At 39.2% G+C, this 25793-nt stretch overlaps 1 protein-coding gene across 2 annotated transcripts in view; it reads left to right on the forward strand.

Annotated features, from left to right (window-relative positions):
• Positions 1-362: 362 nt before the first annotated feature.
• Positions 363-25793, forward strand: part of LOC127647041 (glycerol-3-phosphate dehydrogenase, mitochondrial-like) — a 57696-nt gene continuing 32265 nt past the window's right edge. Inside the window, exons 1-10 of one of the 2 annotated variants that reach the window (XM_052131103.1) lie at positions 363-458; positions 2641-2745; positions 5936-6034; positions 9256-9427; positions 10183-10307; positions 11651-11748; positions 12715-12878; positions 17406-17570; positions 18088-18232; positions 18359-18552. In XM_052131103.1, coding sequence (XP_051987063.1) covers positions 2647-2745; positions 5936-6034; positions 9256-9427; positions 10183-10307; positions 11651-11748; positions 12715-12878; positions 17406-17570; positions 18088-18232; positions 18359-18552 — 1261 coding nt within the window. In that variant the 5' untranslated portion in view covers positions 363-458; positions 2641-2646. The remainder of the gene's footprint in view (positions 459-2640; positions 2746-5935; positions 6035-9255; positions 9428-10182; positions 10308-11650; positions 11749-12714; positions 12879-17405; positions 17571-18087; positions 18233-18358; positions 18553-25793) is intronic. The other variant, XM_052131104.1, reaches the window with a different exon arrangement.

The raw sequence follows: 25793 nt of genomic DNA on the forward strand, positions 1-25793 counted from the left end.
CATTTCATAATACAACGTTTATTGCAAAGCAAACGAAGGAAATTAAGTAAATTCCATTGCTGTTCTTCTGTGCACTCCTGAGAAATTGATAACACATATTTATTTAATATTTTATTTATCAAAGCCACATTTGTTCATTAGCCTAAATGTATACTACACCTGCGAGTTAAACGGTGTCTATGTGTCTTTTTTGCACTGTCCCTCTTTCAAAAAAGACGTCAACGTCTTTCAAAACTCCAAGTACACTGCAATTAGACAATGTAAACGCCCTCTTAAATGATTGGACCAGAGAGGTGAGTCCTCTACACTGATTGGCCCGTGTTCCTGTCTATCAAACACTTCCTGTCATTTTGTTTCCTGGATGCCTGAATAAGTACCATTGTAACAACACTGCTGTTACCTTCACTGTCTATGATTGTCCTATTTAATCAACAACATCATCACCATCTCCAAATTCAGTAAGTAAAAGCAGGGTTCTTGACATGTATTATTTGCGGTGTTGTTAAAGGACGACACCTCGCTTATTGTCAAACCTGTCCGTTTCTATTCTTGGATACCAGCCACTGTTGCCCCCAGCCCATAGGGGTTTTATTCTTGATAGAATCATGGTATAAATGTGCAAAATTATCTGTTAAATTCACGATGGTGTGCTTAATGTTATTTGTCACGAATTCGACCAGTTAATGTCAGAAATAGGGTTCACGTGAGTTCAAGTGATGTACTGCACGCGAGGATTACGAGCTTGAATTGCAGGGACGGCATCACTGTTGTTTTTAAGATTTTAGCCTCTAAAGACAAACAGCAGAAAAAACAAGCGGTTCGAGGCAGAATTTTAACCTGTAGATGTTTTTGAATTCGGCCTCAATTGCACGTTCAGATTCAAGCTTTACAATAGCTTGATTATTCTTTGACGAGCAGGTAAAATAATAACCTGTAAGTGCTCTCTCAGACATTTTACTTCATCTTGAGTTGTAGCCGTTCTATCCCTTACACATGGTTGGCCATTAACGGCCCATGCGGGATAGGCGTGATTTCATACAGAGTAGTAAGAATGACTCATTCACTTTCTCTAGTATCATGTAGTGATAATGACATGCATCCCTACCCAGGGCATTAGGTCGAGTTAGAGCTTTTCTTTGACCTTCACCAGAGCTTGTTGGTTTTAGAATTCATACTTTATACTTTTGTACAAACTGGGGTTGGAAAATTGACACTTCACATGTTGACACAAGCACTGTTGAGTTGTAAGAGCAGCTGTTGCAGAGAGGTTTTGCCAAGGTACAGGCAAAGGTCAGGTGATGATTTAATTTATGTACCAATACCAGAGTATGTTTTACAAGTTCATATATTTTCATATATTTATATTGTGTGTACTTGATTTAATTGTGGACAGTGGTTTCACATGTTTGAAATTAGTTTTCTTAACTTAATGTAACTATTTATTCCCAAAACACTTTTATGTAAAACACTTTTTGAGTTTACACTTTGTGTAAAAAGAAGCTAGTTGACTTTTGTTTCTTTATGTACAGACTAATGAAATTGAATGTTTGCATGATAAATACATGCTGGTTGGAAGCACTAGAGAGTGTAGTTTAGTAACTATGCTATGGTTAGCACAGCAATTGCTCAACAAAGCAAGGAATAATTTGTGATTCATGTGACATCTACCTGTTCTCATCGTTAGCTCAAGCTAAATTTCTCACCATAATGGTAACCCCGAAACTCCAACATAACAGAAACTCTTCTAAATCTCAGCATAACAGTAAACACTGACAAGTATCAACCCTTATATTCATCTTGCACAAAAACACATAAAATAGCACTTAATTTGAACATTTACTAGTCCCACGCAAAGAATGCTGGGAAAAGGAAATCCCCTGCCCAGTTTAATCAATGCTACATTAATGCCACAAAAAGTATTCATGTAGTCTCACCTCAAATTGATTAAGTAAACTTCCATTTAAAAAATGTACATGGATATAAAACACAAAGAAATCAAGTTGTGGCAAGATGTTCTAGAATTGTGTTGCTTTAGTTCATTTTAATTAAGTGAACTGAACAAGCAGAAAATTTGTGGTGGTGTAGTGACTAGCCTCAGTCCGGGTGGCGGAGGACAAATCTCAGTTGCCTCCGCATCTGAGACAGTCAATCTGCACATCTTATTATGTGGCTTGTTGAGCGTGTTACCACAGAGACCTAGCACATGTGGAGGCTTCACGCTATTCTCTGGGGCATCCATGCACAACTCACCACGCGCCCCTAACGAGAGCAAGAACCACATTATAGTGACCACGAGGAGGTTAACCCAACGTGACTCTTCCCACTCTAGCAACCGTACCAATTGGTTGCTTAAAGGGCCTGACTGGAGTCACTCAGCACACCCTGGATTCAAGCTTACAACTTCAGGTGTGGTAGTCAGCGTATTTACTTGCTGAGCTACCTAGGCACCATATTTGTATCACAAGTTAATGTGATCTATATTATACTGTATGCCATGACAGTGGCTGGTGCATAGTAACTGCCTTAAGCTTTGATACTGATGTGGAGGAAGCTGGTCTTAAATGTGTATTAATGGACTTTTCTAAATGTATCTAAACATTTCTCATAAATCTACTCAATTTATTACTGTGCTTATTACAGGTGTCAATGGCTTTCAGAAAAGCAGTAAAGGGGACGCTAATAGGGGGTGGAGCTGTAGCAGCAGCTTTCGGCCTGTCACAGTTCTTTGAATACAAGAAGAATCAGGTATTTCATTATTTAAATATCATAAATGTTATTGCCCTGCCTCATGATATTTGAATGTAAACCTTTAGTTTCACATTTCACGTCCATGCAGTGACTCCTACAGGTTAGATCGCAGAATACAGAGATTGCAGCTGTTCACACCTATCTGTACAAGAGCATGCCTAGTCCTGACTCAGGAATGTGCTCTCTGTATAAATACAATCGTAAAGATGCAGTTGAATTTCCTGATCAGCTCAAATAGAGCACACCTCAGGCCATGTATTTATATACAGTCCTCTGTATGTCAAATTACATGTTTAACTATTCTTTATTTATAATTCATAATGTATTCATAACAACTAAAAAACTGATGTGGATAGATATTATAAAGGAGTTACAAATCTTACTAAGATTAGACCTACCAAATCCATACATTAACAAATCCCAGTTATACATTTATGTGTCACCTCAAATCTCCAAACTTGCTCTCTCTAGGGTAGACTACCATATTAAAATCGGGTTTTGTTTGTTAAAGGGAGATTAAACTTGAACAGTGATACACACATTGTTTAAAGGATCTCTCTTGAATATGTAATCATGAACAATCTGATCTCCATTCACGCCATCAGGGAGAGTGTCACACACCATGTTCTGTCTGTATTTAAACTAGTGCGAACCCCAGGGGTCTTGTCTGTTTAGATGCTATACCAAATAACGGAAGGTCAAGTAGATTAAGATAATCAACAAGGCTTTCTGAAACAAATGAAGAAAAAAGACAGACCCTTGAAGAGCAATGGGAGTCCTGATTTTCTCTCTCATCATTTATTTAAATCTTCCCAAGCCCATTTTGCCCATTATCTTGCATCTCAACTGTTCCATTCCCAACGAAACTCCAGGGAGTGAGAGAATTATGCTCTCTCAAGGATGTGGTTGTCATGGAGATTGTCACTAAATGATTAATTTAGGTGAAAAAAATAATAATTTAGAGAACATGTTAAGTTCGGATATTTTTCTTAATTCACTTTACTGATATGATTTGAACAGAATTCTTTGATATGTCACCAACATGAACTCTCTGCAAGGCTTTTTAATAAAAAGTTGTAGTATGGTGAGGGTCCGAAATTAACCATGGCTTGGGGCAACAATACCACCAAAAGTGACAGAAATGCCCTAGATATTTAAATGCCCTAGTACTAGGTCTGTTTTTTAAAAAAAAATCTATTGCATAACAGATTATCTGTATATTTGATTAGTATTCTGTTCTGTAATTCTTTGTTAATGTAGTTTTTAGTGGAAAAAAAAACTTTAAGGAAAATTCTGGGTTCAATACAATTTAACCTCAGTCGACGCATTTGTGGCTTAATGTTGATTACGACAAAATTAATTTCGACCTGTATCTGATTTTCTTTAAAAAAATAAATAAATCTGGGTTACAGGGGAAAAACTGGCATTGAATGGGGCCAATACATAAATGTTAAAATGCAGAAGTATTTCAAAAGTAATCACCAATTTTACAACTTTGGTGCTATGGCGACATAATCCTAAAACAACCATAAAAATTTAAATTTACAGCTCAAATCATACACGTTTAACATAAGAATTATGTAAGTGTTCATATAAAATTCTAAGCTTCATATTTCTGTCTTTAAACTCTCCAAAAAATCCAATGTGAGTGCCTCACGGTAACCTCGATTTCTTTTTTTGTGTGTGTGCTTTTTCTTAAAGAAAATAAATGATGAGTCAAATGTAATTTTTGTGTTAATCAGATTCCTGCCACAAATGCTGTCGATTGAGCTTAACTTGATTGTACTGAACCCAGAATATTCCTTTAAATCTAAACTAAAACACTGAAACAGTATGCCCTTAAACAAAAAATTATCTCATAAAAGTACGAAAATGCTCTTGAAAATAATTTTCAGGGGGCAAATATTACCCCTTAAAGAGCCCATATTATGCTCATTTAGCTCCTATCTCTTTAAAGCCCCCTTTCCGAAAAGCCCAGTCTGCTCTGATTGATCAGCTGGCTCAGTGTGTTGTGATTGGTCATCCACTTAGAGTGTGTGCCAGTAATGCAACGCCCCTTACCATAACCGAGTTTCAGCCCCTTAGGCTTCCTGAGCAGGTGTAAACACTATTGTAACTATGATAACAATGGCATCGGTTTTGCCGTACCAGTTCGAACCAGAGTCCAATAATGAAAGTTTGGAAGAACAAGCTGATCGACCCGAATCACCTTCAAAAGCACAAATTGAGCAGGACATTTCACAGTGGTAAACCTTTATTTTGTAGCTCTCTTACATTTCAGGTGTGATGTTATAACTACATCACGGTAACAACGGTAGTGTAACTCGGGACCAAGTACACTGTTGATTATTGTGAGCCTAACAAAGCTTCAAGTAAAAGACATGTAGTGCATCTAAGTTAGTGATCTTTTTTTGGAATGGGCGTAGCCAGTCTTTTGTCACCAGAGATATGAACGGAGAACAGAGGCTTACTCCCGGTTGAACATTACCGGAGGTATTAGAGAGTTAGTGAGCAAGTTAGCCGTGGACTACCTTGGATAGCGGCCGTAACATTACAGCTTGTAATTATAAGTAAACCTCCTTAATTTACCACTGATAAAGACTCTTGAGATCAACAATTTTGTTAGTGTTGTGGTTGTACTGCTGAGCAATAGTGGTAAAAATTTATTTTAACCACTGATTCTTCAATTCGTCTGCCTTTAGAATGTCATACAAAGGGGTTTTGCTTTCACAGTGAAGAAAACAGCGTCTTCTCGACGTGGCGACAACTCTAACCCAACTGATCCTGGCCTCGGCTATAACTACTTTTGTTTGAGGGTGGGCCAAAGTAGTCCTTAGGCATTAAGCAAATGTCTTACATAGTGACGTAGCCATTTCACAGAAGAAATGGCTGACTGCAAACCAGTACAGGAGCACTTTTTTCTGTGGGAGAGTGTAACTCCCTTTGGCATGGACTTTGTGCTTTGTAACTTTGCAGACCTTTTACATGCACAAACAGCCATATTACACACTAAAGGAAAGGTAAAATCCCAAAAAGCACAATAGGGCCTCTTTAATAAAAAAGTTAGTTCTTACATTGACGCCTTCACATCACATTTGCATCCCATATTGATCTTTTCACTGACACAAACTTGATGCTTCTCCATTTATTTATTTGTTTATTTATCCTTCATGTCATTTCATTGCAGCCTAAATGGGTAAGCAAAGTAATGAATTTGCTTTTCCAAAAATTGCCTGCAATCATGCATGTGGAAGATGCTAATCTTTGGGATTGTAATGTTAATTTGGTGAGTGTGTGTGTGTGTTTGTCTCCTCTATGGCAAGGGCACTGTTACACTCTGGCTGAAGTATCACTCTCCTGTGGCCGATTGCATATTTGCATGAAATTCTCTGTTTCCATCGTGCACTTGTCGTGATTGCAGGACAGCCTCTCTTTATAGTGTGTGGATGTTTTAAATATGTCTGTCCTTGGAAATAGACACTAATTACTGAATCTTGTTTTTACATACTATTACTGTCTAAATTGCAAATGTCTGTGCTCATTTGGACATTTGCAAGTCAAATGGACCCTACTGGCTTTTGGGGGCAGATTGATGTAATCATTTATGCCAAATGTTAACAGAAAAAGATTAAAACGTTTCATTATGGCTAAAACTCTCAACACCTAGATTCGCCCAAGCTGGTTTTGTTTTCATTTGTGTCACAGAGATCTTTTTGTGCCTCCTTGTAGAGGGCACTATGCGACTGAGAGATTGATACATTCACACTGTCAGTCCCCCTTCTTAAAAAAAAAAAAAAAAAAAAAAAGACATGGTCAGAATAATTGGATGCAAGGGATTTTTTTTTAATGAAAAATGTTTTAGGTGTTAATTTTGCTAGTTTATGTACCAAAAGTTATTATATGAATGGTCACAGTGCAAGTTCCCCTAAAGAGTGACTATGTAATGTATCCTAATTCTCATATTTGTGTGTTTATTACATCTTTTAGAACTAGAACTGAAACTTATACTTTATGTCTAACTTAAAGGGATAGTTCACCCAAAAATGAAAATTCTCTCATCACTTACTGATATATATGACTTTCTTTATTTTTTGTAGAGAAATATCTCAACTCTGTAGGTATATACACTACAATTAAATGGGTACCAACATTTTGAAGATACAAAATGCACATAAAGGATCTTAAAAGTAATCCATATGACTCTAGTGGTTAAATATGTTTCTAAAGAAGCGATATGATAGGTGTCGGTCATAAACAGATCAATGTTTAAGTCCTTTTTACAACCCCAATTTCAAAAAAGTTGGGACAGTATGAAAAATGCTAATAAAAACAAAAATTATATTCACCCTTTGCTATATTGAAAGCACTAAAACTAAACATTAAGTGACGTTTTTCCTTGTGAATTTCATTGTATTTTGAAAATGTATAGTAATTTCAAATCAGATTGGGACCAAAAAGGTTGGGACAGTCGAGTGTTTACCACTGTAAAACATCGCTATTTCTTATAATAACATGTATTAAGCATTTGAACACTGAAGACACAACTTTGTTAAGATAAGAAAGTGGAATTTTCCCCCAATCATCCATTATGTATGTCTTTAGCTGCACTATTGTACAGGGTCTTCATTGCCATATGGTGTGCTTCACCACACATTCTCAACTGGAGATGGTCAGGACTGCAGGCTGGCCAGTCTAGCACCCACACTCTCTGCTTCACAGCCATGCACTTGTAATCCGGGCAGTATGTGATTTGTAGTGGTCCTGCTGCAAAATGCTGGGACATCCCTGTAAAAGTTGTGCTATATGGCGGTATATGTTGCTCCAAAATTTGTACCTATCTGTCTGCATTCATGGTGTTCTCACAGATGTGCGAGTTACCATGCCATGTGCACTGACACACCGCTGGCCCATACAGACACTGGCTTTTGGACCTGACGCTGATAACAGCTTGGATGGTCCTTTTCCTCTTTGGCCCAGATAACAGGACAGCTTTGTTTTTCAAAAACGTTTTGAAATGTGGACTCTTCAGTGGATGCTTCTGGACAGTGTTGATGTAGGGCTTGTGCTTTCTACAGTAAATCTTTACTGGCATCTGTGTATGCAGCGGCAAATAGTGTTGACTAACAAAGGTTTACTAAAGATATCCCAAGCCCATGTTCATGATATCCATTACAGATGAATGCCGTTTTTTAAAACAGTGATGTCTGAATGATCTTGTGCATTCAGAAATTGTTTTCGTCTTGCCCTTTATGCACTGACATTTGACCAGGTTCCTTGAACCTTTTAACTATATTGTGCACCGTAGAGGGTGAAATGCCCAAAATCCTTGTGCTGGATTATTTGCTGAAGCATCTGTTTGCAAATTGACAAGTCTCAATTGATCCTTGCTCTTGAAGGACTAGGCTGTTTTTGGAGGCTCTTTATATACTATGACACCATTGCCTCACCTGTTTAACATCTAATGTTTCACATTGCCTTATTTAAACTTGTCAAATTGTTATTAGTCTTAAATTATCCCTGTCTCAACCTTTTTTGTGTGTGTTGCAATCATCTGATTTGAAATGACTATACATTTTCAAAAATCAAGGAAATTCACAAGGTAAAACATCATATAATGTTTAGTTGAAGTGCTTTCAATATAGCAAAGGGTGACTATAATTCACAAATCACTCCTTTTTGTTTTTATTAGCATTTTTCATACTGTCCCAACTTTTTCCGAATTTGGGTTGTACTATACATTCTCCTCCCTGCCCAGTAGGTGGCGATATGCACGAAGAATGCGAAAGTGTAGATTGGTAGTGAAATAGGACATAAATATTGATCTGTTTCTCACCCACACTTATTGTATCACTTTTGAAGATATATATTTACCTGCTGGAGTCTTATGGATTACTTTTATGCTGCCTTAATGTCCTTTTGGAGATTGAAACATGTGTTGCCCATCAACTTGCATTGATTGGACCTACAGAGCTGAAATATTCTTCTAAAAATCTTTAGTTGTGTTCAGCAGAAGAGAGAAAGTCATACACATCTGATAAGGCACGAGGGTGAGTAAATGAGAGAATTTTCATTTACAGTTTAATTATCCCTTTAACTAGAGCTTTATTAACCCAACACTAACCTAAAATTATTATTCCATAATGCATTCCATTTAATACCAGAATCTTGGCATGGTTACTAATCTAATGTTTCATTGTGGTGATCTTTAAGAAAAGTGCATGTTTAGCATTTTAGTAAATGTAATAATTCTTCTAATTAAACTTGTTTAATTATGTCTAATTATTAAAGATAAAATCCAGAAACCCCAAGATTTAGACCTAGATTTAGCAATGACACAGGTATTGAAGTTGAAACAAACTTTAGCTCAGAAATATGAGAGATTGTACACATTCTGGATTGCATCTTTAAAGAACATAAAGCCTAATATAATAGGCTTTTATGTAATACAATTTCCCACCCATGTTAGTTCTGTTTTTCTTTGTTGTTCTTCCTGCTGGTTGTATCCAGGCTAGATTGGCATATGTCGAGGCGCATGGTGAGTTAAAAATGCCTTTTAAAGATGCTCTACCAACAAGAGAGGAGCAGCTTTCAGCACTGCGAAACACAGAAGAGTTTGATGTTTTGGTGGTGGGGGGCGGAGCCACTGGTGCAGGATGTGCCTTAGAAGCTGTCACACGGAGTAAGTACTACTGTTTTTCAAAAACCTTTGCTTGAAGTGTGTCATTTTTTTATATTACTGTAAATACTTTCTCCTATACCATTTTAATAAGTAGAGACAGCTAAAAGTCAGCAATTCATGGGTTCACTAGGTGATTCTGTGGGGTTTCCAAATATTGCTCTGTATGTTTAAGCAGTCTGACAACTCCTAGCTGAGCCAATGCTTGAGTTAAGATTGGAACAACCTGTTTGATCGAACAATAAAAGGTTGTGCAAGTGTATGAAAATTGTTTAAAAACAATCATTATTTTCCAATTCTGTTTGGTTCCCTTAGTGGCAAAGACATTTCATTTATATTATATTGCATTATATTATATGTAATATTTACTAATTGTGAATGAGTAATCTACTGCCTTGAATCCAGTCTTAGATAATATGCAGGTCCTTTTTAATCTGATACTACTGTATTGTAAAACTGTAATTTTTTGTTTGGTTTTAGTTTATTGTATTTTTCTTAGTTGTTATTCAAACAGCATTTTGGAAAATAATTTATTCTCATTTAAAGTTGTATTCAATACTGGAGGTCAATAACAGGCAGTATATATGCCTGGATGCAATAAGCATGTTGTGATATTTCCTCATACATATTACAGATATTGAGAAAAGCCATATGCAAATGACAGCAGCTGCAGTCTAAATATTTGGCACCATAAGGTCTTGAAATGCCAGTGCATTGTCTAATCCGTTCCTTAACTGTCTTCTTGCCCCCTCGTCCAGATCTGAAGACCGCCCTCGTAGAACGGAATGATTTCTCATCGGGCACAAGCAGCAGAAGCACCAAGCTCATTCACGGTGGAGTCCGCTATCTGCAGAAAGCCATCATGAAACTAGATTATGAGCAGGTGAAGGCCCCATTTTTCCCAATTTGCTCCTAATATTTAGAAGAAGGATTGCAAGGCTGCTGATGCCACCGCTGTGACATTTAAGCACATATCAGAGAGACTAGACAAGCACAAACACTCAGCAAGCTACTGCAGATCTAAAGAATCAATATGGAGGATGGATAACCAAAACTTATTCTGACCAACAGAGTTTTCAATATTGCTGATCATCACTATAATTTAAAATTATATTGTGAATTAAAAGTGGAAAACAGCTATGTTCTTAGACTTTAAAGTCAACATGAAAACTAAACATGAGGGTGCTCGTTTCGTATTGCTCAGTTTTTGTCCATGGTTCTTTAGTGCACGTTTTTCCAAATAAAGAAATGTCTTGGTAATCTTTCAATAAAATTTAATAACTTGCTCCACCTCTGAAAGGACTTTCATTTTCAGCTTGCATCACACATCCCTCTTTCTTTTTTATCCCTCTCCCCTCCAACCACCTGGTTCGATTCTGGTCTGTAACACCCACTTTTGACAATCCAGTCAGTTCCCAAAGTCTCGTCTTAAATTTGTTTCCATTTTGGAAGTAAAATGGGTTGTAAACCGCTTTTCATGTTGATTTTAACTCTCAACCCTTGGGTCACGAGATAATTTAGCTTAAAGGGATAGTTCACCCAAAAATGAAAATTCTCTCATAATTTACTCATCCCAGATGTATATGACTTTCTTACTTCTGCAGAACACAAACAAAGATTTTTAGAAGAACATTTAAGCTCTATTGGTCCTTACAATGCAAGTGAATGCTAACCAGACCTTTGAAGCTCCAAAAATCCACATAAAAGTAATCATCAAGAATTAAGTGGTTTAATAATCAATGTCTTTGGAAGCAATATGATAAGTGTGGGTGAGAAACAGATACACATTTAAGACTTTAGTTTTTTCCATAAATCTCCACTTTCACATTCAAAATGTGAAAGAATGTGAAAGTGGAGATTTATAGCAAAATAAAGGACTTAAATATGATTACCATCTGCGATGGCATGAAAGTGAGTAAATGATGAGAGAATTGAAACGTTTGGGTGAACTATCACTTTAAATCTGGAAAATTAAGATACTATTTAATAAATTAAATTTGTATTATATTTAGTATGTTCTATTATTATATATGTAATTTAAATAAACAGTTAAATAAACACTATATTTTTAAATATAAACAGTGTAAAATCATAACAAGTATCTTAGTATGAATAAAGTATGAAGAACAACTATATTGTATTTATCAAACTGAAACATTTAGATGATAAATACTATCATGCTAACTATACCGTTTTGACTGAACACATTTTTATTTTCTTCCTCAGTACATGATGGTAAAAGAAGCCCTTCATGAACGGGCCAATCTGTTGGACATCGCCCCCCACCTTTCTGCCCCTTTACCCATAATGCTTCCTGTTTACAAGTAAGAAAATCAGTTGAACCAATTACTGCCCTCTGTTCACTAATTTACACATTACACTAATTTACTAATTTCTTTTATTTTTTAGAAAAAGCAGTAGGCAGAGAATTTAGAGAAGGGAATGGAAATTTGGGGCAAAGAAAGAAATAAAGACAAAGAAGTCAAGAGAAAGACTGGAGACATCCTAGTTTCATAAAAGAGAGTTTTTGTATTTCAATCCATTGATAAGTTCACATAAATGGCATTGGACCTTTTATGTGCTCACCTGTAGCAGGTCGGGTTGGGATAATCTGTGCGCCTCTTCCCTCTCCAGTCCTTGCCCCTTGTCATTCTGGGTTTTTAAAGGATCTTACTGTCCTTACCATCATCATTACTAATTACTTGTGGCATTTATACCTTGCTCTGATATTTAAAACAGCCAGAGATGTGTGAAAGGGTCACAGAAAAGAGAAACCTTAAGATTACATAATTTGCCTGTCATATAATTTTTTTTTTAAAAACAAATATGTCACAAGGTTCTTTATGACTTAGTGGTACTTGGAGAAGTCTGATATTATGATGTCCTGGTACAGCCACTGTAATTAGTGTTAGAATATTCTAGTCCATATTTTTCCAGCTTAAAGGGATATTTCAGGTTCAATACAAGGTAAACTCAAACGTCAACATTTGTGGCATAATATTGATTACCACAAATATTAATTTTGACCTGCCCCTCCTCACTGTAACCTAAATTTTTGCTTTTTTTTGATAGAAAAGGAGGGACGAGTCGAAATTACATTTTGTGGTTACCAACATTATGCCACAAATGCTGTTGATTAAGCTTAACTTGTATTGAACCAGGAATATTCCTATAGTACAGTGTTTGCAGTCTTTATATTTGTTGAAATAGTGTTTTCCAGCATTGTTTTTCAACAGAAATAGTAATGCTGTGTTATTGATACTGGACATGATTGCCGATGTTTTTCTCAGGTGGTGGCAGCTGCCATATTACTGGGCTGGCATTAAGATGTATGACCTGGTGGCGGGCTCACAATGTCTGAAGAGCAGCTATGTTCTGAGTAAGAGCAAAGCACTGGAGCTCTTCCCTATGCTGAAGAAAGACAAACTCGTGGGAGCCATTGTCTACTATGATGGTGAGAAAAAAGAGACAGGGTGAAACATACAAAAGCTCTTTCCAGTAAAGTAATAGGCTAAGTTGGGAATGGAATTCTAGCTAGAAAGCTACTGTATACTCACTACTTATTACTGTACACTGAGCAGTAACACCATATTCTACTATTTTAAATAATAAGTGAAACAGAAGGCATTTTTCTGTGATAACATTTCAAACAGCAGTATGATGTTGGTTAGGTTTATGTTTTTATTCAGCCAACCACAAAAAAAACTGCCAACTGTAATTGTTATTGACAGCAAACATTTTCTTGTTGAAAGCAGAAGGCTTACCATCTGCTTCACAATAATATATTGATGCTCAAGGCTCTAACACAAGTAGCAATATTTAATGCCTTGTAAGCATCATCCAATTATCCTTTTGGCATTTAATTTTTTTTGTATTTTGTTTATCCAATTTTGTATAAAACAATTTGCTATTTGATCTCATAATGAGTCAAGAATAAAATATCATTCATTGCAATGGAAATGGAAGTCAAGTGTAGGTCATCCAGGTATTTCATGCATGCCGATATTTCACATACTGTGCAGTTCACACAATATACTATATATTGTAACAATAGTGAGAGTAGTATGGTAGTATGCTATTCCAAACATAGTCATAGACTTCTGTTGTTAAAATAAAATTCATAATCTATTATAAATAAAGCATCATAACTTCTGTGATTTGCTGTTTTTGTGGTAATAAGCATAAGCACATTTGACTCATATAACATTCCTGCATTATTTCAACTGGAAAACTGCCACTGGCTGCTGCAGCCAAACTTGTAGTCAATGTGTCCATCTCTCAGCCTGAGGCTGCCACCAGGCAAAACTTCCATATGTTACTGGTTAGTCTGGGTGTGCAGAACATGTCCCCTTTACTCAAGGTCTCTTCCATGGCAGAACAAGCCCTGCCCTCTAACGCTGCCTTCCGGTGCTTCCTGTCAAACTTCATTTGGCCTGCATTGATACACACGTTCCCTCGCAGGGTTTGCGAGTAGCTTATATTTAGGGGGAGTGTGGCGGCTATCTGAGCAGCGATCTGTCACATCGAGTCCCTCTATGGGAGAAACGGAGTCTGAATGCTCTGTTCCCTGCCGTGGCATGTTTATGTGCTGCCAGTAACTGCTCTGAGATGTGTCTGTGCATTAAAGGATTAGCTCACCCAAAAATGTACATTCTGTCATCATTTAATCACCCTCATGTTGTTCCAAAACCCATATAAAACACAAAAGGAGAAATTTTAAAGAATATCATTGCCACTCTTTTCCATTCAGTTACAATGAAGGAAGAGGCTTTCAAGCTTCAAGAATAAAAAAAGTTGGTCTATACGACTCTATTCCACTATATTCCAAGTCTTCTGAAATCATATGATAGCTTAAGATCTTAACATCTGCCCTAGATCTAGTCGGTGCAATAATTTGAGAAGTAATGAAGTCTGATTCGTGAAGGAACCCTTCTCCAGGCAAATCCGGCCTGATCCTGGCTCAATGCTCCAGTCGCAGTGGATCTTGAGTCCACCTCACACTGGTTGGGAAGATTATTACTGAATAATGTCTGAAATGTTGGTCTGTTTCTCACCTAAACCTATCGGATTACTTTTTAGTCTTGGAAAAGACTTGGAATGTAAAGCGAAAGTCAGATGGACCACTTTTATGATACGATTATGGTGGCTTCGCATAATTTTTTAAGGTTGAAAGCTCCAGTCCCCATTCATTGTAATTGTGAGAAAAAGTGTGACCAGTACATTCTTCAAAATGTTCCCTTTTGTGTTCCATGGAAGAAAGAAAGTCAAACATGTTTTTGGAAAGACAAGAGGGAAATTAATTTGATGATGACATCATTATTATTTATCAGCAAACTATTCCTTTAAGAAACATCTTAATTTGTGTATGCATGTGTGTGTGAAATATGGGAATGTGATGACAGTTTAGAGGTGCGTTTTAATCGGTCTTCTCCCCATGTCCGTTCCCCCTTCCTCCCCCCACCATCCCTCCTTCCCCTGGGTTGTCAGCCGGTTTTTCTCTCCAATTATTCAATCTGGAACAATCACGGCCGTGACATTTCCGAATCTGACCTTCTCCGCTGGAGATCGCAGCCTGCCTGTCGCTATTTGCCTCCCTCTATTTCTTTCCCTCTCTCTCTTTCCCCTACTCATACTCTCTCTCTCTCTCTCTCTCTTCCTCCTGTCCCTCGCCCTCCTCGAGTCCCTCTCTCTTTCTTTTGCTCTCTCTCGCCATCCTATCTCACCCACATGCACGACCACCCATCACATCCCTCCTCCGCTGTGATGTGCCATTCATTCTTTGTGTCTTTTTTTAAATCTAATCTGACAGTAAAACTCCCTTATCTGTGTTTTCAGTCATTTGTAATGCAGTGTTTTCTTTATTTCATTATAATTTTGCTTGGAGCTCTGCGGCACAAAATCTCTGCTTTTTTCTCCATACCTGCAAGCTGTTCTCTAATAAACATTCAAGCTCAGCCAAGCATTTCATGTCTGTTGCTTTAGGACACAGCTTTCCGTATGAGCTGTGATTTGTCCTCTTACATGCAATTAACAATATTCCAATGTGCATATGTGTATTTTCCGTGTTCGAATTTCTCTGCAGGTTAAGAGGACTCATTTAGTGCATCATGGGTTGGCACAGCCGTGAGCATGGAGGCAGACACAGCCAGCGCGGGTTCATGGGATCTCTAACAAAGCATGCTGGTGCCTTCAATGCACATTATTCTTTGAGAAGTGTGCCCTTTAAACAGGCTTCCTGCCTGTGTTATTATTTTATTGTCTGGTGGAGTTGCCCTGGGCATGTGTTAGCATTAGACATGCTTACGTGGATTACCTATCCCTCTGGTTCTTTACAGACCTACCCAGTCGCAATGCAATACAGAGGTGTTTTCTAAATGTAGTTCAGTCGCAGTACTGGAGTGATATCACATTGCCTTTGAGGTTTCCTTTGTTCAAGTGCTTTGATTGACCGTATAAATATTATACACACTACTAAATGCATTACAATCATGAAGCGATTCTTACAGTTAGTGGGTGCAGTGGGCTCTAGGCATGTAGGACGTTGTGTGTATGTTTGTGTGTGGCAAAATTTTGCGGACAAGTTTACTGAAAAAATGACCCTAACGCTTTGCTAAATCTGAGGGAACAAATTTCCCAGTGTATCAGTAAGTATGTGTTTTTATTTTCTAAAAATGCCCCAAGTTTCCTTTTAGGGCTACGATTAGTATTCGGGTTATGATTAGTACTTACAAACCACACCCCAATCGCATCAACTGAACCTGCAAAGAAAGAAAAGAAAACACACAGACACAGCACTAACTGGGTTGTAACAGTCAGTGTAAATTGCGGAGTTTAATTTTTTATTTTAATTATTAATTAACTAATTTTTTTTCATTCTAATAAAACTAAAAGTTTTCTTTTTGATGGCAATTTGAGCTGTTCTGGAATTTGAGCCATTGCATTAGCCACACCCCTATTTCCAAAACCGGCACTCTAAAGTTACCAAATGAGCTTTATTGAGAGCGACACCAAGCAGAAGTGGTTGTCAAAAACAACATCGGCAGAATATCGCACTCAACTGACATTTGTAATAAACCTCATGGCATAAAAATGCCATTAAAGGAATATAACGAGTTCAATACAAGCTAAGCACAATCAACAGCATTTGTGGCATAATGTTGATCACCACAAAAATTATTTAGACTTGTCCCTCCTTTACTTAAAAAAAGAAGCAAAAATCGATGTTACAGTGAGGCTCTTACAATGGAAGTGAATGGGGTTTAAAGGTAGAAATACAGAGCTTTTAATTTTATAAAAGTATTATTTTAGCTGTAAAGTTGTTTAAATCTTCATTTTTACAGTAGGGTTTGTTGACATGACATCGTCATAGCAATGAAGTTCTACAATTGGATATAACTTTTCACAGAAAAGGTTTGTAAACTATTTTATCACACTAAAATCATATTCACATGCATATTTTTTATGTCTTGTGGCTATACTTTTGAAACTGTTTATATTTAAAAATTTACAGATTGGCCCCATTCACTTCCATTGTAAGTGCCTCACTGGAACCCAGATTTATGCTTTTGAAGAAAAGAAGGAACAAGTCAAAATTAATTTTTGTGGTAATCAATATTATGCCACAAATGCTGTCGATTGAGCTTAACTTGTATTGAAACCGGAATATTCCTGTAAGCCTATATAGTTCACTGTAACTCCAAAAGCCTACTATAAAAACGTGGACCCATTTTTGTTTGCTGTTTACAGAGTGTTGTACTGTCACAGAGACTGGTGCGAAATCTCAGAACACTTATTTTTAGTGATATCGTTCAGGAAGTTGGAACATTTTTATCATACCTTTCCATGAAAAATTACTAACAGTACCTTTAATGTGTGGGTTAGGGTTAGTTTATAGTAATTATAATTACCTTTATATTAAAACAGTAGGTGTTCTAATTTAGTTTGTGTGTATTGTGACACTTTCTGTTCTGGCTCTTTTCAGGACAGCACAATGATGCCCGTATGAACCTGGCCATCGCTCTAACAGCAGCCCGTCATGGTGCTTCCATTGCTAATTACACAGAGGTGGTTAATCTGCTAAAGAAACCAGACACTACAACAGGCCAAGAGAAAGTATGTGGTGCTCGCTGCCGAGACGTTATCACAGGTGAGATATGTATAAAGTAAAACATGTACATCACACAGGACAATACATGCACATTTATGTAAATATTTTTTTTTATACTATTACTATATTTTTTATTATAGTAATTACTTTATGTGTATGCATAAGCAGTTTTATTGAATGATATTCATGGAATTACTTACTAAATCAAAAGTGAAATAAAATTAAATGGAACTTATCATAGAACAGAGGATTTTCCATGTTCTAAAACAAATGATCTAATGTGTAGGCATACTCTATTGTTCAACACAAAACTCCCTCCCCAGTCCACCCAGAACATTTATTGAAACTAACCTGCTAAAATGGGCCACCACCAATTGTATAAATGTTTTTACTGTTTTGTTGCAAGAAACCTCAACTAATATAATGTGGACTTTATGCTTCCAAAATGCTAAATTCACAATTTAACAAGCAGCAACCCCTTTAAATTCAGCAAACCCCATGTTCCCTGCAGTCAGACGTGTTCAGTTAGTGTAACACCTCACAATGCCGTTCACAGGGCAGGAGTTTGACGTTCGTGCCAAATGTGTCATCAACGCTACCGGCCCCTTCACTGACTCACTGCGAAAAATGGACAACCAGAAAACTGCCAACATCTGCCAGCCAAGTGCAGGAGTTCACATCGTCATCCCTGGATATTACAGGTAACTCCCACAATCCTGCCTTCTACTACTGTGTCTCTCCCTGCCCTTTTCTTTCCTCAAGTGTATTATATGGTGTTAACAATGCAAAGTGAGATGTGTATGTCCATACCGTCTTTCTGATTACAGCCCAGACAACATGGGGCTGCTCGACCCTGCCACAAGTGACGGGCGTGTCATATTCTTCCTGCCCTGGGAGAAGATGACTATCGCTGGGACGACGGACACGCCCACTGAAGTCACAGCCCATCCCTTCCCTATGGAGGATGACATCAATTTTATCCTGAGCGAAGTCCGGAATTACCTCAGCCCTGATGTGGAAGGTAATATTACCCACCTGTGCACTTTGGAATGTTTGTGTCACCTTAAAGAAACCCTGTTTAAAAGTTCAACAGTAGACATTAATTCTACAACTCAGCAAAATATATCTATTATATATATATATATATATATATATATATATATATATATATATATATATAAATATTCAGATAATTAAAATGCTTTACATTCCTGTAGCAAAAGAGTTAATCATTGATAAGGCCATATAAATAGCAGCTTTAGAATACAATGTATTGTTTATTACCATATTATTGATCATAAGTCAATCATTGGCATACAGTTCTCAGCAATACATTTCACAAGTGAATTTGTCAATCAGTTGGAGATTTATTATGAGGGCTTGTTTAAGGGCCCGTCAATTTACACCTACGTCAGACGTCTCGGGTGTGTTGCGTCATAAACATAAAATGTTTAGGTCACTGTGTCAAGTTAAATATAGTTTAATACTCAATCTTTAAACACATCTTGAGATCCCTTAGATCGCATTTGTGCTCCTTCGAGTGTTTTGAACGCAAGAACATAACGCATGTTTGTGGATCAAGTAGTGACACTGCCTACTGAAGTGTTTTCTTCACTGTATAAACTGCGCGTTGCACATACAGCTGAAATTTCACTTACTGCCCTCTGGAGTAAGCAGGTGATACTACAAGCTTGCATTACGCAGGAATGTGCCTTATTATGGTCCGTGGGCATGCGATTAAATGCGTAAAGTTTTTTAACGCGTTATATTTTGTAAAATTAATCGCACTGAATTAACGTGTTAAATCGACATCTCTAATATATATATATATAAAATATTCAGATAATTAAAATGCATTACATTCTTGTGGCAGAAGAGTTCATCATTGATAAGACAATACAAAAAGCGGCTTTAGAATACAATGTATTGTTTACTACCATATTATTGAACACAAGCCAATCAATGGCATACAGTTCTCAGCAATTCATTTCACAAGTGAATTTGTCAATCAGTTCGAGATTTATTATGAGGGCTTGTTTAAGGACCCGTCAATGAACACCTGCGTCAGACATGCTTGTGTAGTGTCTCGGGTGCGTTGCGTCATAAGCATAACATTTTTAGGTCACTGTGTCAAGTTAAATATAGTTTAATACTTAGAACGCATCTTGAGATCCCTTAGTTCGAATTTGCGCTCCATCAAGTGTTTTGAATGCAAGAACACAACGCATGTTTGAGTTGTACTGCTGAAGGGCACTTTGTTCACTGTATAAAAGGTGCATTGCCAAACAGCTGAAGTTTCACTTACTGACCTCTGGAGTAAACAGGTGGTACTACAAGCTTGCATTTCTCAGGAATCTTCCTTATTACGGTCCGGGGGCATTGCGATTAATTGCTTAAATGTTTTTAACGCGTTATTTTTAATAAAATTAATCGCACCGAATTAACGCGTTAAATCGACAGCCATAATCAAAATATTAAAAACTATAGTCTTGAACAACACAAAATACAGGTGAAACTCGAAAAATTAGAATATCGTGCAAAAGTTCATTAATTTCAGTAATTCAACTTAAAAGGTGAAACTAATATATTATATAGACTCATTACAAGCAAAGTAAGATATGTCAAGCCTTTATTTGATATAATTTTGATGATTATGGCTTACAGCTTATGAAAACCCCAAATTCAGAATCTCAGAAAATTAGAATATTGTGAAAAGGTTCAGTATTGTAGGCTCAAAGTGTCACACTCTAATCAGCTAATTAATCCAAAACACATGCAAAGGGTTCCTGAGCCTTTAAATGGTCTCTCAGTCTGGTTCAGTTGAATTCACAATCATGGGGAAGACTGCTGACCTGACAGTTGTGCAGAAAACCATCATTGACACCCTCCACAAGGAGGGAAAGCCTCAAAAGGTAATTGCAAAAGAAGTTGGATGTTCTCAAAGTGCTGTATCAAAGCACATTAATAGAAAGTTAAGTGGAAGGGAAAAGTGTGGAAGAAAAAGGTGCACAAGCAGCAGGGATGACCGTAGCCTGGAGAGGATTGTCAGGAAAAGGCCATTCAAATGTGTGGGGAGCTTCACAAGGAGTGGACTGAGGCTGGAGTTACTGCATCAAGAGCCACCACACACAGACGGGTCCTGGACATGGGCTTCAAATGTCAAACGTCTTACCTGGGCTAAAGAAAAAAAGAACTGGTCTGTTGCTCAGTGGTCCAAAGTCCTCTTTTCTGATGAGAGCAAATTTTGCATCTCATTTGAAAACCAAGGTCCCAGAGTCTGGAGGAAGAATGGAGAGGCACACAATCCAAGATGCTTGAAGTCCAGTGTGAAGTTTCCACAGTCTGTGTTGGTTTGGGGAGCCATGTCATCGGCTGGTGTTGGTCCACTGTGCTTTATTAAGTCCAGAGTCAACGCAGCCGTCTACCGGGACATTTTAGAGCACTTCATGCTTCCTTCAGCAGACAAGCTTTATGGAGATGCTGACTTCATTTTCCAGCAGGAATTGGCACCTGCCCACACTGCCAAAAGTACCAAAACCTGGTTCAATGACCATGGTATTACTGTGCTTGATTGGCCAGCAAACTCGCCTGACCTGAACCCCATAGAGAATCTATGGGGCATTGCCAAGAGAAAGATGAGCGACATGAGACCAAACAATGCAGAAGAGCTGAAGGCCGCTATTGAAGCATCTTGGTCTTCCATAACACCTCAGCAGTGCCACAGGCTGATAGCATCCATGCCACGCCGCATTGAGGCAGTAATTAATGCAAAAGGGGCCCAAACCAAGTACTGAGTACATATGCATGATTATACTTTTCAGAGGGCCGACATTTCTGTATTTAAAATCCTTTTTTTTATTGATTTCATGTAATATTCTAATTTTCTGAGATTCTGAATTTGGGGTTTTCATAAGCTGTAAGCCATAATCATCAAAATTATATCAAATAAAGGCTTGAAATATCTTACTTTGCTTGTAATGAGTCTGTATAATATATTAGTTTCACCTTTTAAGTTGAATTACTGAAATTAATGAACTTTTGCACGATATTCTAATTTTTCGAGTTTCACCTGTAGGTATCGTTTTAAAGATTAAAAGCTGTACTTTACAATGCATCTAGGCATTATGACCAAAACTAAACAAGTGCTTTGAAATTTGCAGACAAATCAGAAGTGTTCCATTTAAATAATTTATTTATTTTGTGATTAACATTTTTATTGATTCACTGAGAAAACACGAGAAACAAAACATATATACATTGAATCAACATTTAACATTTAAACCCCAGCCCGACCCCCAACAAACATTCCTGTGGTCACATGAGCATATACACACAAAAAACACACACACACAAAAAAAATATATATATATAAAAATTATTAATTTATAATTTTTCAACACACTGTATTGTAACCGGTTAAAACGTCAAACTGATCAAATAGCCATGTGTCATATGTAGTTGGAAAGCTCTCAAAGAGTAGAGTTACATGTAAACGGGTGTTGCTTATATGCTGCATTTCACGTATAACTTTACAAAAAATAAACGGAACATAATATATCACATGTTGTTACTTAGATGAGGTGATTATCTTTTTTCACACACAAAATCATCGGATGCATAGATCATTAGATAATCCACACAAAGCACAATGTGCACACAGCACATAATGTGCTATTTGGCTAAAGATAGATCTAGCTTTCCTGGATCAGATGTCTTCATTGGAAATTATGTGGTACGTTTTCCAGTGTCATGGAACGCTAAACTTATTGTATAATCTGTGCAAGTTACTGAAAAAACAACGAGATGGAGCACAACAGTCAAAGACATCTGTCTAGTGCAGGGGTGGGCAACGTTTTTTGGTATAGGGGCTACACCGGGCTTTAAGTAGTACATGGGGGCCATATTGTATTTCTTATGAGATACAATGTCCTGTATTAATTGGCTCTTCTATCTTTTAAGCCAGCACAGAAATAGTTATGAACTCATTCAAGTGCATGATCTCTATTCTGCAATTGCCTAAAATATTGTCCAACAAAAGTAGATATGTTTCTATCAGGCATAAAAACTTGATAAAGGTTTAGAATATTTATTTAGTTTATTTTTACATCTCTGCTTCCCTGGTAATTTATTATTCAAATTAACATACTATACTATCTACATCAGAGGTCGGTATTATTCAAAATAAAAGAAAGAAAAAATTATAAAAGTTTTTTAAAGCATCTTATAATAATTGACACAAAGCGGTGACTTATTTGATTCATAAAACAATACCCGTTAACAGTCTAAGTGGGTCATGATGTGGGTCTCGTCAAAGGTTTGTCTGCCAGTGGTTTGACTTCCATTCAGCACACAACTGAATAAAACAGGCAGCATGACTAGGTCGCAGTGCGAGATAATAAACATTTCTAAATGGAAAAAAAATTCTGGATAAATGAGCCACGGGCCATATTTTCCCATTCCTGGTCTAGAGCATGTTTACATAGATTAAATTTTTTTAAACAGCACAGAGAGATGAAAAAAAAAAAACGTATTCAGTGTGAACGGCCCTTAGTCAGCGGTATACAGTAGTTCCAATTGTGATCTATTGTTGACTTTTTTTGTAAACCAAGCAAAATTGTAACACGAGGGTTAGTAGATGATTACAGAACTTTCAACTGAAAGCAAATGATCTACGGAAGGTGCGACTTTATCTACCTAAACCAAATTTATGCCACAGTGTTTTAGACAATTTTTTATACTTAAAATAAATGTGCAGCTTAATTATCCCAAGATACAAATAATGTATATTTTTTGGTTTTTGCATTAAAAATATACTTGGCTGGAAAATCTAAAGGCACATGGCCTGTCAGTTTGAACGTGAATAAAACTTCTGTATTATTGTTATGCTGGGTGTGGAAGCAGGACAGGACAGACAGAGGTGCGGATCCAAATGCGGTATTTATTATGGCAACTAAAAATCACATAAAAACACAGGAACAAAAGAAAACATCCACAATGGGAAAACAGAGACTGAACCTTTGAAAGGACACGGGAACATCTACAAAGGGCACAGGAACCTCGAACGGGTGAGTAATCACGGGAAACATGGGCAGGAAACAAGGAGCTAAAACATACAACGATCGACAAGGAGTGGAAAACACACAGGGTTTATATACGCAGACACAGGAGGATCACAAACGACAAACAGGTGCAAACAATGACACAGTGATGGCAGTGAGAAGATCGGGGAATTGTGGGAAGTGTAGTTTTTCACAAGGACAGTGAGACTCAGGGCGGGCAACAATGAAAACGTGACAAGGAACGGGATCGGTGACGGGTGAAACGGAAAACACGGAGCGGAGAACAAGAAAACGTGAAATAAACGTGATAGTGAAACAAAGAACAGAGGGCAGACAACACAGGAACGTAACATAACCCCCCCTAAAAGGACCGGATTCCAGACGGTCCTAAAGCAAAAGAAAAACCCACACAGAAGAACCAAAACAAAAGATCCAAGGAGTGAGGGGGTAGATCTGGGACACAGACAGAGAAAAGGGAGCACAGAGACAGACCAAGAAGGCACAAGGGACACGGAGACAGACCACGGGGGCACAAGGGGCAATTAGGCAGTCCACGGGGGCACAAAGGGAAATGAGACAGGCCACGGGGGCACAAGGGGCAATTAGGCAGTCCATGGGGGCACACAGGGACAGGTTTGGGTGGTCTGGGATGTGGCCATCGGACAGGGACAGGTCTAGGAGGCCTGGGAGGCGGCCTCAGGACAGGGGCAGGTCTAGGAGGTCTGGGAGATGGTCGCAGAACAAGGGCCGGCACAGGGGTCCTGGGGAGTGGCTCCGGACAGGGACAGGGACAGGTTTAGGTGACCTAGGGGGTGGCCACAGGGCTAGGGGCTGGTTCAGGGGGCCTGGGAGGAAGAGTGGCCCCTAGGGGAGCTGCAAGGGGCTCTGGAGATGAAGCTGAGGGAGGCTCTGGAGGCGGAACCGATGGAGGTGGCGCCGTAGGAGGCTCTGGAGGCTGAGGCCTGGAAGGCTCTGGAGGCAGAACCGATGAAGGTGGCGCCGTAGGAGGCTTTAAAGGCGGAGGCCTGGAAGGCTCGAGTGACCTGAGAGGCGGAGGCCTGGAAGGCTCTGTAGGTGGAGCCGAGGGAGGCTCAGGAGGTGGAGCCGAGGAAGGTGGCACCATAGGAGGCTTTAGAGGAGGAGGCCTGGAAGACTCTGGAGGTGGAGCCGAGGAAGGCCTAGGAGACAGAGGCCTGGAAGGCTCTGGAGGTGGAGCCAAGGGAGGTGGTGCCGTAGGAGGTTTCAGAGGCGTGGCCCTAGAAGGCTCTGGAGTCTCTGGGAGCAGAGCCATAGGAGGCTCGGGAGGCGGAGCCGTGAAAGGCTCGGGAGACTGAGCCGTAGGAGGCCCGGGAGTTTCTGGGAGAAGAGCCGCAGGACGCTCCGGAGGCGGAGCCGTAGGAGGCTCGGGGAGAAGGGCCGTGGAAGGCTCGAGAGGCTTGAGAGGCGGAGCCCTGGAAGGCCCGAGAGGCTTGAGAGGCGGAGCCCTGGAAGGCTGGAGAGGCTTGTGGGGCGGAGCCCTGGAAGGCTCGAGAGGCGGAGCCTTAGAAGGCTCAAGTGACTTGAGGGGCGGAGCCCTGGGAGGCTCGAGAGGCTTGAGAGGCAGAGCCCTGGGAGGCTCGAGTGGCTCGAGAGGCGGAGCCCTGGAAGGCTCGAGTGACTTGAGGGGCGGAGCCCTGGGTGGCCCGAGAGGAGCTCTGGAAAGCTCGGGTAACTCGGAAGGCGGAGCTCTGGAAAGCTCGGGAAACTCGGAAGGCGGAGCTCTGGAAAGCTCGGGAGGAGGATCCCTAGAAGACTTGAGAGACTTGGGAGGCAGAGCTCTGGAAAGCTCGGGAGGAGGAGCCCTAGAAGACTCGAGAGACTTGAGAGACTTGGGAGGCGGAGCCCAGGAAGACTCGGGAGGAGGAGCCCTGGAAGGCTCGAGAGGCGCTGGCTCTAGGACGGGCACGACCACTGGCGCTGGCTCTTGGGCGGTCCTGGCTACTGGCGCTGGCTCTTGGACGGTCACGGCCACTGGCGCTGGCTCTTGGACGGTCACGGCCACTGGCGCTGGCTCTTGGACGGTCACGGCCACTGGCGCTGGCTCTTGGACGGTCACGGCTACTGGCGCTGGCTCTTGGACGGGCACGGCCACTGGCGCTGGCTCTTGGACGGGCACGGCCACTGGCGCTGGCTCTTGGGCGGTCCTGGCTACTGGCGCTGGCTC

This window comes from Xyrauchen texanus, chromosome 7 (genome assembly GCF_025860055.1).
Source record: "Xyrauchen texanus isolate HMW12.3.18 chromosome 7, RBS_HiC_50CHRs, whole genome shotgun sequence".
NCBI classification, from domain to species: domain Eukaryota; kingdom Metazoa; phylum Chordata; class Actinopteri; order Cypriniformes; family Catostomidae; genus Xyrauchen; species Xyrauchen texanus.